The sequence below is a fragment of the Xenia sp. Carnegie-2017 genome, unplaced genomic scaffold, assembly GCF_021976095.1.
Source record: "Xenia sp. Carnegie-2017 unplaced genomic scaffold, XeniaSp_v1 HiC_scaffold_14, whole genome shotgun sequence".
In the NCBI taxonomy this organism is placed as follows: domain Eukaryota; kingdom Metazoa; phylum Cnidaria; class Anthozoa; order Malacalcyonacea; family Xeniidae; genus Xenia; species Xenia sp. Carnegie-2017.
In genome coordinates, this window is record NW_025813447.1 from 1227357 (window position 1) to 1241695 (window position 14339).

The 14339-nt window shown below is 35.2% G+C and overlaps 3 protein-coding genes and 1 long non-coding RNA gene across 4 annotated transcripts; 2 read left to right on the forward strand and 2 right to left on the reverse strand.

Annotated features, from left to right (window-relative positions):
* Positions 1–316: 316 nt before the first annotated feature.
* Positions 317–1199, forward strand: LOC124434766. Its single transcript, XR_006944881.1, has 2 exons — positions 317–379; positions 917–1199. It is a non-coding gene; the product is annotated as an uncharacterized LOC124434766 (long non-coding RNA).
* Positions 1200–2163: 964 nt separating this feature from the next.
* LOC124434149 (tyrosinase-like) lies at positions 2164–3928 on the reverse strand. The gene is made up of 4 exons (XM_046984030.1): positions 3782–3928; positions 3285–3454; positions 2507–2795; positions 2164–2399 (listed from the first exon to the last, which is right to left on the reverse strand). Exons 1-4 carry the CDS (start codon positions 3852–3854, stop codon positions 2164–2166), a joined length of 768 nt encoding a protein of 255 aa, XP_046839986.1. The 5' UTR covers positions 3855–3928.
* Positions 3929–8155: 4227 nt separating this feature from the next.
* LOC124434367 (tyrosinase-like) lies at positions 8156–10190 on the reverse strand. The gene is made up of 4 exons (XM_046984257.1): positions 10018–10190; positions 9555–9724; positions 8859–9147; positions 8156–8751 (listed from the first exon to the last, which is right to left on the reverse strand). Exons 1-4 carry the CDS (start codon positions 10088–10090, stop codon positions 8303–8305), a joined length of 981 nt encoding a protein of 326 aa, XP_046840213.1. The 5' UTR covers positions 10091–10190; the 3' UTR covers positions 8156–8302.
* A 2443-nt stretch (positions 10191–12633) lies between these two features.
* LOC124434150 (tyrosinase-like) lies at positions 12634–13760 on the forward strand. Its single transcript, XM_046984031.1, has 3 exons — positions 12634–12822; positions 12916–13135; positions 13211–13760. Exons 1-3 carry the CDS (start codon positions 12634–12636, stop codon positions 13666–13668), a joined length of 867 nt encoding a protein of 288 aa, XP_046839987.1. The 3' UTR covers positions 13669–13760.
* Positions 13761–14339: the final 579 nt, after the last annotated feature.

Sequence of the window (14339 nt, forward strand, 5' to 3'; positions counted from 1 at the left end):
TCGCGTACTCCATCGAATTTTTCATTTTCTCTTTGTCATATATCAGTTCATTGCCTCCATGAACTATTGTTATTTTGTCTAATTATATAGTTGAATGTCAAAAGTACTAATTTCATTATAAAATTAGAACCATCTGATGTTTCTCGTTAACCTAAATAATTAGGTGTATCGGTTGCAAGCACGTGACAATAATCTTTCAGTTTCATACTGTTCATGATTTGCACAACAATTATTCTTACTTTGGGTCGAACTTACATTTTTCTCTTTGGTTGTAAATCAGTAAAATTTTTGCACGTTTTAATCATATCTTTTGCAGCCAGCCTCGATGTAATTCATGTTGAACTCTGGATGATCTATTTCAAAAAGATTAGAAGCACTTGTAAGTGTTGTCACATCACTGTGAACACCAGTTTTATTTGCAAGCGAGGGTTTTTTCTGTGCATGTTTAGAGCAAGACATAAAAAGGATGCATTTTTTTTGTAAAATGAATTGCATTTTCTCCATATTAGTAAGCTGTGGCTTGTCCTCCATAACTATAAAACTGCCACAGAATCTCGGAACAGTTCTGCTGGATATAATTTACAACACATTACATTCTTCTAAGATTGTTTTTACATTTGCTTTTGGTAAGGATACAGTAGATCATAGAAATGGAATAATAGCATCAAGGGTTTGCTATTGGCCTTCGCTTTTTTTTGTCATATTTGAGGCCCGTTTCAAACGTCGCATTTTAGATGCGCCGAATGCATTTAATACAAAAGAAATTGAAAACAAGACTTCCACAAGAATCGAGAACAAAACCAAATATAGAACGCTTTGAAAAAGACTTCATTCCTTTTGGGCTGCTATATTATATACATTCTGCACTTTGCATGGTTTCACTCTAGGAACATGCTTACATAGATGGTTTTTTTAGGTACAGAGGAAGAATAACAAGTATACAGGAAGGATGCTGATTTTAGAACTGCTATGTAGCTAAGATGCCGAGAGAAAAACCAAAAAGGAGATACATGAATTTATTGATAAGGACGACATGAAGTTTAGTGGTTTGAAAGAAGAGATGAGTACTGATTTATGATAAAAATAAAGACGCATTTTTTGAATAGTTAGATTCATTAGCATTTAAAAATTTTAAGGGAAAGGCAAGGGTATAGACTCTCAGATCTTCTTACAATCTGAAATAAAGTAAGCAAGCCCGTGGAAAAACTTCATCAATATTTGAACAAGAGGCCAGATCACGTGTTTTTAATTACATTCCTGCAGGCCAATGAGTGAGAGAAATCATAGCGGCTTTTGAGTTAAAATAAATAAAGGTTCTTTTGATCTAACACATGAAAAACGCTTCTACAGAATGAAACTCGTAATATTGATAATGACACTCAAACAATTGAAAAATATTGTTCTGTAGGTTTAATTTTGCTTGTATTGTAAAGTTTCCTGTATTGCAAAGTTGCTGAGGCGTTCTTTTTGGGGGAAGCTCTAAGCTGACAAAAGAAAAACGAAACACTTCCTTTGTGGTTTCTAAACTCTTCTTTTTAACAGAAGAGTGAAGTTCTTAACCAATAAAAATGCGATGAAGTCAATGATCTAGTTTTATAATGACAGCGGTTTGCTGCAGTATGTCCCTTTCGACTATGGCCTTAGAAGTATAGAAGCTTCTTATGAAACCTCTACCTTAGAAACCTCTTAAGAAATAAAAATGTGGTAAAGACAAAGATCTTGCTTTAAAATGACAGTTCGCTGCAGTATGTCACTTATCTGATTAGCATCAGAGCACTTCTTATGAAGCTTCTATACTGTAAACTAGCTGTGTAACGATTTTATTTCAACACATGTTTAATCTGGAAAATTGATGGAAACACTATAACCAGAAAGGTTCCCATGACAAAACTATGAGATAAAGCAGGTTTCTTTAAAGTCCTAATGAAGAAAATTGACTGTGAAAACTTTAGTTCAATGTCTGTTTTTCTCTTTTCGTCATCTTCACAGCACCATCCTGATGTTTTCCCACTAAAGGTGAACTTAATTTAAGGCATAGTGCTTTGTACCCGGGGAAAGGATCCCGATATTTCAATACCACTCCGCGATCCCCGAGGTTATTATAATCCATGAAATCGCCAACTCTGTACCGTGAACGCTCGAGATGTGAATTCAAATCATCGTTTATCGCCCATTTGTATCGTATTCCATTCTTTGCCAATCATACCATATTTTATCAATAAACGCGTGGTGTAAAAGAAATTCTGGCGTGTTACTTGCTTTTGGCAACTCCATAGTGCCCCGAATACAACAGTGTAATTCATTGTGATATGTATCCTGCACAATATCTTCGAACCTCTTGAACTGTGTAGGCTTTAGGAGCAAGGTTCTTTGTACATGCCTGCAATTAGGCATTCGACCTGTCAATGTTGGGGACAAATGTTATTTTAGTTGAAAATACACCATATCCACTGGTTATTTTGAAAAAATACCTGAAGGGAAGAACTATTCTCCACATTATACTAACCTTTAAAATTCCGTTTGAGACATCCTTCACCCGAATGGTAGGCAAGTCGCCATTTGTACACACTGAACGGGCCATCTTTCACACAGTGAAATAAACCCTTTCCATTCCCTCCCAGTCCCCAAGATTTCTTGCTCCATATTGATCCAGTATCCGTTGCCCAAATCCTTTCACCAGCAATGCTCCAATCCCAATAAGGAAGAGTCACGTCTTTATGAATGTAACGAAATAGGTTTTCAAATTGAAGTAAATACCAACGATGCCACGGAAAGAAATGTTTCTGTGAGTGAACCTGTAATAACACAAAGACACTGAAATATTTACAAGAGAAAATATTGTATTTCAAGTGCTGTTTGATCAAATGTCATTCCTGTTATATGGTAGCATTTATTGAAGGAAAAATTTGCATGTGGAAAAGTGTGAAAAAACACAGATGTAGTTTTGAATCTGTGATGTTGAATAATTATGTACTATGTTTTTAAAGTTCTGCATTCATATTTAAAATGTCATTTCTTCCTTCATTGAACTCTGGCGTTTTTCTCATGGGAACTGAGATTTTTGGTTGATATTAAACTTAGCTATACATGCTAGCACTGTCATATTTTTTCTCGGATAAAACACCTCCTATTTTGAAAACAAACTTTCCCTTCTTAGTTGTCACTTGACACTCTTGAGTAAACTGACATCTTTATCATATTTTATGACTATTAGCATCAATTACCACAAGGACTTGCTATATGGCATTGAAAACAGACGGCTTTAAAACATAGTTTTTCATTACCTTTTTAAATAACGTTTGATGAAGTCTTACAAGGTAATCGTAGCGTCTTTTGAATGGTTGTTGTGTCGAGGCTATCTTGTACGCATCGACAAATTTTCGTCTTTCATGATAAGACATAGAGGTGAATTCTTTTCGTATACGTAGGTCGCTGCGATATCTTTTAGCATATGCTGTGCAAAAAAATCAAAGTTGCGTAAAAATTTAACATCACAAAGAGTCGGTAGCTATATCAACGACTGCACACTGTTCATTGTAGTTGTCAAGGCATGTATGATAGTAAATACTCTGAAAAAATGTTTTGTCTTCCTCTCAAAAAATGTTCTTGTTTTGAAGGTAGGAATCATTCAGTTAAGGATACTGTTTTGTGTTGGATTTGGTTATCGTCTTACAATTTAGTACTGTCTATTAACTTCAGTTCTTTCATGAAAGTTATTCATCCCGAATTAATTGCAACATTGCCACTGATGAGTAACAAGACTATTCAAACACAGTCTTACCATTGACTAGAAGATGTTGAGCACTCAAGACCGACACTATCAGTAAATATAGAAAGGATCTTTTTGTAGACATATTACAGTGAATCTCTTTACAGCCTTTTAAACCTCTCCATCATTTCCTGAAACGCTTTGTCGCTAATTTACACTAAGACGCCCCCTCGCTAAAACAAACATTTTTTGTTGCAAAATTATCAACAATTAACTCTTGGGCGACGGCGATTATTTATGCAAAATTTTTTAATAAGTTATATATTTCCGGAAGTGATTGTTTCATCCAAAATATCTCATTAAATACTTTTGTAAAACAAATCACGCCATTAGATAGCCTGAAATAAATGCCTTCCGTTGATATAAATTTTATTACTTGTGCAAGTTTCAGAACGATTAAATCGCTGTTTCTCTGCCATCAACAAAATGCATAAATTACAATGCAATGAAACACTTCAACAAGCTTGTCGGAATTATAGAGTTTTGTGTTGTAGATATGCCAAAACAGACAAGACCATAGTAAAATTCACTCAATTTTCTAAATGAGATGAAATTTCAGCTTTTCACAATCAAAATTAGTGCGGTTTTGTCAATGGAGTAATATTTCCTTCTCGAATTTTATTTTTAAGCCGAACGTCTGTTGCCATGGCGATATGTTAAGACCACGGTTATACTTGATCTTAGGAAAACAAATGATGCTGAGCCGATTCCCGGGGCAATTAAACCGCACTGTTTGAGTTCAAAGATGGATTTTCTTGTATGATCGATTAGCAAACATTGTATCTGCGTGGCTACCATACCTGGTCAGAAAATTTTCTTCAGTATCGTCGGGCTGTCGTGTAGCAAGAGGTTCAAACTATATGATCTTTCTCCGCTAAATTTCGGACACGAGGCATAACTGAAACATGCTGAAAAAATTCGCATAATTAATTGCTTCCATCTTCCCATTCAATTGGATCTTGCCGGGATGATTTTCACGAGCAACTTCAAATTTGCACAGCCAGCTGTCCGGCTGTATATGCTCCGGGATTTGGAAACTTTGCCAAGTTTCTTTACTGGAATTGGGAAAATTTCGTCAAATCGAGATGTAATACTCACTCGAAGTTCTTGACATTGTGTGATAAAATTTGAATGCACTCATTATCTTTTCGAGCATCTATACATACGTTGCCTTCCTTTTTCTACCTTTGTAGTTACGTTAACAACCAACCAGCCTTGTATAAAAGGTACATCCTTAAAGATAGCGACGATAAACTGCTTAAATTTAACACGAATGTAATATCACGGAACGACGACCCTTAAGATGGCAAAATTGACGAAAAAAGTCTTATTGAAGTAATGTACTCAATGTTACCTGAAATGTTCCAGCTTTGACGTTCACATCGACATCATCGTCGTCGTCCACGTAGTTATTTGATGTCAATTCTTCCCAGTGATCTGAGAGTTTGGCAAGCAACTTTTCAGTTTGAATTGCAATGATTTAGCTACTACATTCATTAAATTATCTTCGATCTTCTTAACCGTTTCCATTACCCTGTAAAACAATGAGACAATTTTCTACGGTGAAAGATTTACAGCTTGTGTTTTTATTATCAACAATATCATTGGTGGAAAGCCTGTTAGGTTTTGTGATGTAGCCATCTACCGTCTTTAGTATATGTTGACTTAAAACAACAAATAGACATATCACAGATAACTGTTATGATCACATTTAATGTTCAACGTCAATGTCTGTGTTGTCTACGATCTATCTTACAATGGTTAAACTACTTCTATTTTTACAAGATATTACGTATGGATATATTTGTTTCTTTACCAAATATTGCTAATTTACAATCAACGGAAAGCTATTAGGAACTATAAAAAATATTGTGATTATTGCACATAAGTATCTCTTAAAATAATCATTTAGTTAGTTACACTTGACTTACTGGTTTACTAATTACAGGAAGAATATGGGAGCATATCTTAACAAACCTCGCCGCATCTCATGTGCAGGTCCACCTACCTTCATTTTTCACGCTTGTATTCCAGCATCTGTATCAACCAACTCTGTATTCACAGCCATATTCCGTGTCTTTCATTGCATGCCGTGTCGCCCTAAAATGCAATCTTGAGTCTTGACCTCCACTTCGAGTAGGAACTGCACCCAAAGTGTTCTATTTTTGAAACTGAACCATTCCTGCTCGCGTACTCCATCGAATTTTTCATTTTCTCTTTTTCATATATCAGTTAATTGCCCCCATGAACTATTGTTATTTTGTCTAATTATATAGTTGAATGTCAAAAGTACTAATTTCATTATAAAATTAGAACCATCTGATGTTTCTCGTTAACCTAAATAATTAGGTGTATCGGTTGCAAGCACGTGACAAATATCTTTCAGTTACATACTGTTCATGATTTGAACAACAATTTTTCTTACTTTGGGTCGAACTTACATCTTTTTCTTTGGTTGTAAATCAGTAAAATTTTTTGCACGTTCTACACATAACTTTTGCAGCTAGCTTCGATGATATTCATGTTGAACGCTGGATGATCTTTTTCAAAAAGATTAGAAGCACTTGTAAGTGTTGTCACATCACTGTGAACACCAGTTTTATTTGCAAGCGAGGGTTTTTCCTGTGCATGTTTAGAGCAAAACATAAAAAGGATGCATTTTTTTGTAAAATGAATTGCATTTTCTCCATATTAGTAAGCTGTGGCTTGTCCTCCATAACTATAAAACTGCCACAGAATCTCGGAACAGTTCTGCTGGATATAATTTACAAAACATTACATTTTTCTAAGATTGTTTTTACATTTGCTTTCGGTAAGGATACAGTTGATCATAGAACTGGAATAGTAGCATCAAGAGATTTTCTATTGGCCTTCGCTTTTTTTGTCATATTTGAGGCCCGCTTCAAACGTCGCATTTTAGATGCGCCGAATGCATTTAATACAAAAGAAATTGAGAACAAATTCCTCATTATCTTTTGTTTTAAATACATTCGACTCATGTATAATGCGACGTTTGAAACAAGCCTCATTTGCAGTTTTTAGTTTTATTGGCTTTATGATTTTTATTAACGAGTTTACCTTCTTTTCTCTTAAGTTGTCGTATCGCTTTCTCGTGATCCTTTGGTACAACCATTGAAGAATATCTTACTTGCAAGTTTTTTTTTGATGCTTTTTTGTCCAGTGTCGTTTCTTGTAACAATTTCTACTTGGAATAATATTTTTTTTCACATTTAGACATATATTTGTACGGAAAACAACTCGTTTTCTTTTCGTGGTTTTTTGGTAGATAAAGAAATGTTACCATTGCTAAACCTTTCAAATCCTGCACTGGGTTTTGGTTTTTGTTGCTGGTTTTGGTGGTTTTTTTCCAATACAACATTTATATAGAACGCTTTGAAAAACTTCCTTCCTTTTGGGCTGCTATATTATATACATTCTGCACTTTGCATGGTTTCACTCTAAGAACATGCTTACATAGATGGTTTGTTTAGGTACAGAGGAAGAATAACAAGTATATAGGTAGGATGCTGATTTCAGAACTGCTATGTAGTGTAGCTAAGATGCCGAGAGAGAAACCAAAAAGGAGATACATGAATGTATTGATAAGGACGACATAACGTTTAGTGGTTTGAAAGAAGAGATGAGTACTGATTTATGATGAAAATAAAGACGCATTTTTTGAATTGTTAGATTCAGTAGCATTTAAAAATTTTAATGGAAAGGCAAGGGTATAGACTCTCAGATCTTCTTACAATCTGAAATAAAGTAAGCAAGCCCGTGGAAAAACTTCATCAATATTTGAACAAGAGGCCAGATCACGTGTTTTTAATTACATTCCTGCAGGCCAATGAGTGAGAGAAATCATAGCGGCTTTTGAGTTAAAATAAATAAAGGTTCTTTTGATCTAACACATGAAAAATGCTTCTACAGATTGAAACTCGTAATATTGATAATGACACTCAAACAATTGAAAAATATTGTTCTGTAGGTTTAATTTTGCTTGTATTGTAAAGTTTCCTGTATTGCAAAGTTGCTGAGGCGTTCTTTTTCGGGGAAGCTCTAAGCTGACAAAAGAAAAACGAAACACTTCCTTTGTGGTTTCTAAACTCTTCTTTTTAACAGAAGAGTAAAGTTCTTAACCAATAAAAATGCGATGAAGTCAATGATCTAGTTTTATAATTACAGCGGTTTGCTGCAGTATGTCCCTTTCGACTATGGCCTTAGAAGTATAGAAGCTTCTTATGAAACCTCTACCTTAGAAACCTCTTAAGAAATAAAAATGTGGTAAAGACAAAGATCTTGCTTTAAAATGACAGTTCGCTGCAGTATGTCACTTATCTTATTAGCATCAGAGCACTTCTTATGAAGCTTCTATACTGTAAACTAGCTGTGTAACGATTTTATTTCAACACATGTTTAATCTGGAAAATTGATGGAAACACTATAACCAGAAAGGTTCCCATGACAAAACTATGAGATAAAGCAGGTTTCTTTAAAGTCCTAATGAAGAAAATTGACTGTGAAAACTTTAGTTCAATGTCTGTTTTTCTCTTTTTCGTCATCTTCACAGCACCATCCTGATGTTTTCCCCACTAAAGGTGAACTTAATTTAAGGCATAGTGCTTTGTACCCGGGGAAAGGATCCCGATATTTCAATACCACTCCGCGATCCCCGAGGTCATTATAATCCATGAAATCGCCAACTTTGTACCGTGAACGCTCGAGATGTGAATTCAAATCATCGTTTATCGCCCATTTGTATCGTATTCCATTCTTTTGCCAATCATACCATATTTTATCAATAAACGCGTGGTGTAAAAGAAATTCTGGCGTGTTACTTGCTTTTGGCAACTCCATAGTGCCCCGAATACAACAGTGTAATTCATTGTGATATGTATCCTGCACAATATCTTCGAACCTCTTGAACTGTGTAGGCTTTAGGAGCAAGGTTCTTTGTACATGCCTGCAATTAGGCATTCGACCTGTCAATGTTGGGGACACATGTTATTTTAGTTGAAAATACACCATATCCACTGGTTATTTTGAGAAAATACCTGAAGGAAAGAACTATTCTCCACATTATACTAACCTTTAAAATTCCGTTTGAGACATCCTCCACCCGAATGGCGGGCAAGTCGCCATTTGTACACGCTGAACGGGCCATCCTTCACACAGTGAAATAAACCCTTTCCATTCCCTCCCAGTCCCCAAGATTTCTTGCTCCATATTGATCCAGTATCCGTTGCCCAAATCCTTTCACCAGCAATGCTCCAATCCCAATAAGGAAGAGTCACGTCTTTATGAATGTAACGAAATAGGTTTTCAAATTGAAGTAAATACCAACGATGCCACGGAAAGAAATGTTTCTGTGAGTGAACCTGTAATAACACAAAGACACTGAAATATTTACAAGAGAAATATTGTATTTCAAGTGCTGTTTAATCAAGTGCTGTGATGTTGAATAATTATCTATTATGTTTTTAAAGTTCCGCATTTATATTCAAATGTCATTTCTTGCTTCATTTAACTCTGAAAATTTTCACTTGGAAAGTGAGATTTTTGGTTGATATTAAACTTAGCTATACATGCTAGCTTTGTCAAATTTTTTCTCAGATAAAAATACCTCCTATTTTGAAAACAAACTTTCCCTTCTTAGTTGTAAACTTTGACACTCTTGAGTAAACTGTCATCTTTATCATATTTTATGACTATTAGCATCAATTACCACGAAGACTTGCTATATGGCATTGAAAACAGACGGCTTTAAAACATAGTTTTTCATTACCTTTTTAAATAACGTTTGATGAAGTCTTACAAGGTAATCGTAGCGTCTTTTGAACGGTTGTTGTGTCGAAGCTATCTTGTACGCATTGACAAATTTTCGTCTTTCATGATAAGACATAGAGGTGAATTCTTTTCGTATACGTAGGTCGCTGCGATATCTTTTAGCATATACTGTACAAAAAATCAATGTTACATAAAAATTTAACTTCAAAAAAAGTCAGTTGCTATATCAGCGGTTTTCAGTGTAGTGGTCAAAGCATGTATGATAGTAAATACTCTGAAAAAATGTTTTGTCTTCCAGGTAGGAATCATTGAGTTAAGGATACTGTTTTGTGTTGGATTTGGTATCGTCATACAGTTTAGTATTGTCTATTCCATATGAAAGTTATTAATCACAAATTAATTGCCTAGGAAATTCAACATAGCCACTGATGAGGAACAAGACTATTTAAACACAGTCTTACCATTGACTAGAAGATGTTGAGCACTCAAGACCGACACTATCAGTAAAGGTAGAAACGATCTTTTTCTAGACATACTCCAGTGAATCTCTTTACAGCCTTTTAAGCTTCTCCATCATTTCCAGAAACGCTCCCTTTCGCAAATGTACGATAAGACGCTGTCCTTAAAATATAAAAGTCTTTGTCTTGCAAAATTATTAGCAACCAATATATCATCCAGTTATACGACTTCAACACCGGAAAACATTCTTTTACGTGTAGGTTTTGTTGCTAAAGACCTTTAAAAAGTCGCAAGAACCAAAGTACCTAACATTCAAAAGCAATCAACTGACACGTCAGGAAATGGCGAATGTGCTTGAAAAAATAATTGAAACTGATAACACACTGCGTAACCTTGCTTCGAATTTTTTAATTCACCTGCTAATACAAGCGATTTGTCACAGGAGCCACTACAACCTGGGCCGGATTAACTATATGGCAGAAGGGCGTCCGCCCACGGGCCCCGCGCTTTACTCAGCTCCAATATTTTTCGACACATTGGTGGACGAGGATGAACGAGACATCCTCTGATGAATCTGACGCAAAGATGACACAATGAAAGATGACAACGATGTCACAATTAACGTGGATTCATTGGAATTGTGCATGTACAGACTTCTTCTGGAGAACAATATAGAAACTGTATTTCCAAACACTGTACTTGCCCTACAAATCTATGTTAGGCCCAGTTCAAACGTCAAACTTTACATGAACCGAACGCATTTAAAACAAAAGATAATGAGGAAGTTTATCTCATTTTCTTTTGTTTTTAATGCGTTCGGTGCATGTAAAGTTCGACGTTTGAACGAGGCCTTAGTCTCAAGATCTCGAACTGTTCTGGAAAACGTTCCTTTTCTAAACTAAAGCTTATCAAGAATCACTTCCGATCATGTATGACACACAGACACAGAAGCTACTTAACAACAAAAATGATCTGCTTCGTAGCATTGACATGTCGTCCATAATTAACGAGTTTGTTGTAATGAAATCCCGCAAACACAACGTTTACAAAGCAAAATGCGATTTTAGTAAAAGAGATGTTATATTATTTACACGTACATTTTACATACATGTCGAGCAGGCATGCATCGTCACATCAGAGCATGTATACTGAATCTTATGAATGTTTAGTTGGTTGATTAGGTTTAATTTTTACTTTATAATCAAGTTTTCTATAATTGTCAATTAATGTTATGATTTAGGCTGGGTTGGAAATATGTGTAGGAGTCAACAACATAATATTGTACAGTTCCTTTAAACGATAAGACAAAGAAGAATTGTAAATGGCATTCCTTAGAATCTTTCGTTTTCCCCAATATTGTCTTGGTAACTTGGTAATATACACTACTAATGCTACTATGTCAAAGGAATGTGGATTTATTCGCTAATTTTTAACTAATTGATGACTTTTAAAGATAATTTTCGTTTGACTTTTTTCTTTTTTGTGTGTCTATTAAAGATAGCAGCTGAATTTACCGATGTGAAAGGTATTTGTCTGTCTATTGTAGTCATTTTCTTTGTTAATAATTTAATTGATGAATTCGCGTTTACGAATATGATGGTTTCGCATTAGTGTCATAGAATAAAGTAGAAAAAGAAGAAATAGTTTAATCACTAAGAAATCGCTTGTCTTATACTATACTAAGAGAATGATTTATCAAATCTTTTGTGTTGGAATTTCAAGACTATTTACACTAGATGGTGTATAAAAAAGAACCTTTTGAAATTAACCAGGGATTTCAATTTCAAAGCCAATGATAAAGATATGTGACAAAGATATGTAATATATGCACATAGTGACAACATTTTACGCATCCATAAGCTTGACAAAGTTGTGGCGCGTTGAAATTAGAACAGTTGGCTGATTTATAAAGCTGCGTTTACTTTACAGCAAATTCGCTTATCACGACATCTTCGTTTCCTTTAAGTTGTAACTGCTCGGACTAAATGCTTATTAATTTGATAGATTTAGTCTGAACGTTATCACTGCCTTGTAAAACAAAGAAAATTTCACCTGTTTTGATAACAATCTGGTAAAGTTTAAACGAGGCGTAAAGATCTCCTTTAATTAAGCTGTAAACATTAAAAAAAACATACATAATTTTCACGATATTATTAAACGACACATACGTATATATTAAAGTTAGCAATGTTTTTTGTTTTTCAAATAATTATATATTTATTTAATTGTTGTGCATGACAGGCCTTCTGTTGACTTATAAAGCCTTCTTTTTGATATTCTCCATTAGGCACTGTTGTTTTAAAACCAATGTTAATGTCACGTATTTTTGCTATCGCATTACTTCACATGTGAAAACTTGTCGCTGTGTGTTTACTTTGAACACGCGCAACCGTCTCATCATTTCTATTTGTCAGAAAATATATATGACTGCCAACATTATGGTAATCTCATGCGTAATGAGATGTAGGTGGCACAAAAAAAACTTTATTGTAAAGATGCTTTGTCTTTTCTTTATTGTGAATCTTTGATTACGTATTCCGAATGTCTAATTTTTTTGTTGTCGTGCATAAATTTCTTCATCCAAAGAGTGCAAGAATGCAAGAAATGAATTTACATCGATGTCGTTACGAGAGCGCATGCGTTTCGTGCAAACGTACAAAACGATTACCACGCGTGATCCTTATAAATCCCGTTATAATGAGCTGGTCTTTGATCATCCCAAGTTATCCAGTCATATCCACACGTTGGAGCAGTTCTTGCCCTGGCATCGTCACATGTTGAGGAACTTTGAAAAGTTAATGCAAGAGGTCTGAACTTTGGTAACAAGCTCTGCGATTTGTTGGTCGCAGTTTACGCTTTTACATTGTGAACTTCATCTAGAGTTGATTCCTTACTTGCAGGTTGATCCAGCGGTTACTCTACCTTACTGGGATTGGAGCCTCAATCATCTCTCACCATGGAGGACTTCTATCTTAGATATTTGGAGTGCGCAGCCTTGGGGTCTGGGAGGAAATGGTGATGACGTCACCAGATGCGTCACCAATGGACCGTTCTCCGTCAAACAATGGAGCATTGTAACAGCTGGTGGGGGTCATACATGTCTAAAGAGGAGGTTTAATGGTATGTTGCTGTTATACAGTGTATAATATCATATGATGAATCAAAAGTTGTTTTCTACTAGCTCTTCATTCATAGGTATTACTCCCGGGATTATGACCATCCATCGTGCTTTGCGGTTTGAGCCCGCAAACTTTACACAGTTCGAAGATTACGTGCGTAATTTTCTTCATGATGTTATACATTGGAGGATAGGAGGAACGATGGGGGATGAGTACGGTAGCCGAGCTCCAGAGTTCATGTTGCATCACGGATTTTTGGATAAAATTTGGTCTGATTACCAGCAACAAAGCGACGAACATAAATGGACTTTCTTCAAGAATTCCAATTATAATATATTCAAAACAAATATTTCTGTTCTTGATGTCGTGGATAATACAGATATATTAGGGGATAGCGTATGTTATAATGATCCTTTTGAGGATTATAAGGACATCCATAGAACCTTACGAAAATACAACCTGAATACAATAAGAGGTCTTATGTCAAGGGAAGCATTTACTGCGCCTTACTTTGAACATTATATAGAATATTAATATGATGTGTGACTTGAAAATATTAAAGTACAGGTTAATATTAATCAAACAATGCGCAGGGATTCAGAATGGAATCTTGTTTATAAAGTGAACGGTTTGAATATTCCCTCTTCATATGAGCTTGATCTTCTCAGGATGAGATTGACTTATGACTAAGGTTATCGAAGAAACATCGGTCATCACTCGTCACCAACATAACAAAAGTTCTTTTAGGACATATAAATGGACGATCTACATCTACAAACACGAAACAGTACTTCTAGGCTAAGGTTCTAATCAATAATTTTCTTGCGATCATGTGAACGACAACTTGCCAACAACTACATACAGCAATTTTTTTACTTGACTCTTGTCTAAGGTTGTCAGTCATCAAATCAAAACCATTAGTCTTTCTCAGGACCCCACTAACCTGGACAGTGTACATTTACAAAAATCTGTCTCGTTTATGGTGTTATAAGAAGTTGATACGTAGCTAGTAGGAGACTGGGAAAGATATCAGCCAAAATTTAACTCCCGCGTTGCAAATTATTGTGTAGAAAATTTGTTTCACCTGTTGTTTTTCAGTGACTTAACCCAATTTTATTTGCATAGCAAAGAGAAATGAAGAGTGTTCGTGCCATAACATTTTGTTATCAGCAGGCCCACCTGTTCTTCATCTGATGGAAAACTCA

What these genes read in the sequence shown, in the direction of transcription:
- LOC124434149 (XM_046984030.1), bottom strand. Translation starts at nt 3,854, where the DNA reads ATGTCTACAAAAAGATCCTTTCTATATTTACTGATAGTGTCGGTCTTG. An exon ending in TCAACATCTTCTAGTCAATG is followed by an intron (nt 3,455 to 3,781) that starts GTAAGACTGTGT and finishes TTTTTTGCACAG; the next exon opens with CATATGCTAAAAGATATCGC. An exon ending in TCTCAAACGGAATTTTAAAG is followed by an intron (nt 2,400 to 2,506) that starts GTTAGTATAATG and finishes CAACATTGACAG; the next exon opens with GTCGAATGCCTAATTGCAGG.
- LOC124434367 (XM_046984257.1), bottom strand. Translation starts at nt 10,090, where the DNA reads ATGTCTAGAAAAAGATCGTTTCTACCTTTACTGATAGTGTCGGTCTTG. An exon ending in TCAACATCTTCTAGTCAATG is followed by an intron (nt 9,725 to 10,017) that starts GTAAGACTGTGT and finishes TTTTTTGTACAG; the next exon opens with TATATGCTAAAAGATATCGC. An exon ending in TCTCAAACGGAATTTTAAAG is followed by an intron (nt 8,752 to 8,858) that starts GTTAGTATAATG and finishes CAACATTGACAG; the next exon opens with GTCGAATGCCTAATTGCAGG.
- LOC124434150 (XM_046984031.1), top strand. Translation starts at nt 12,634, where the DNA reads ATGTCGTTACGAGAGCGCATGCGTTTCGTGCAAACGTACAAAACGATT. An exon ending in TTGAAAAGTTAATGCAAGAG is followed by an intron (nt 12,823 to 12,915) that starts GTCTGAACTTTG and finishes CCTTACTTGCAG; the next exon opens with GTTGATCCAGCGGTTACTCT. An exon ending in TCTAAAGAGGAGGTTTAATG is followed by an intron (nt 13,136 to 13,210) that starts GTATGTTGCTGT and finishes CTTCATTCATAG; the next exon opens with GTATTACTCCCGGGATTATG.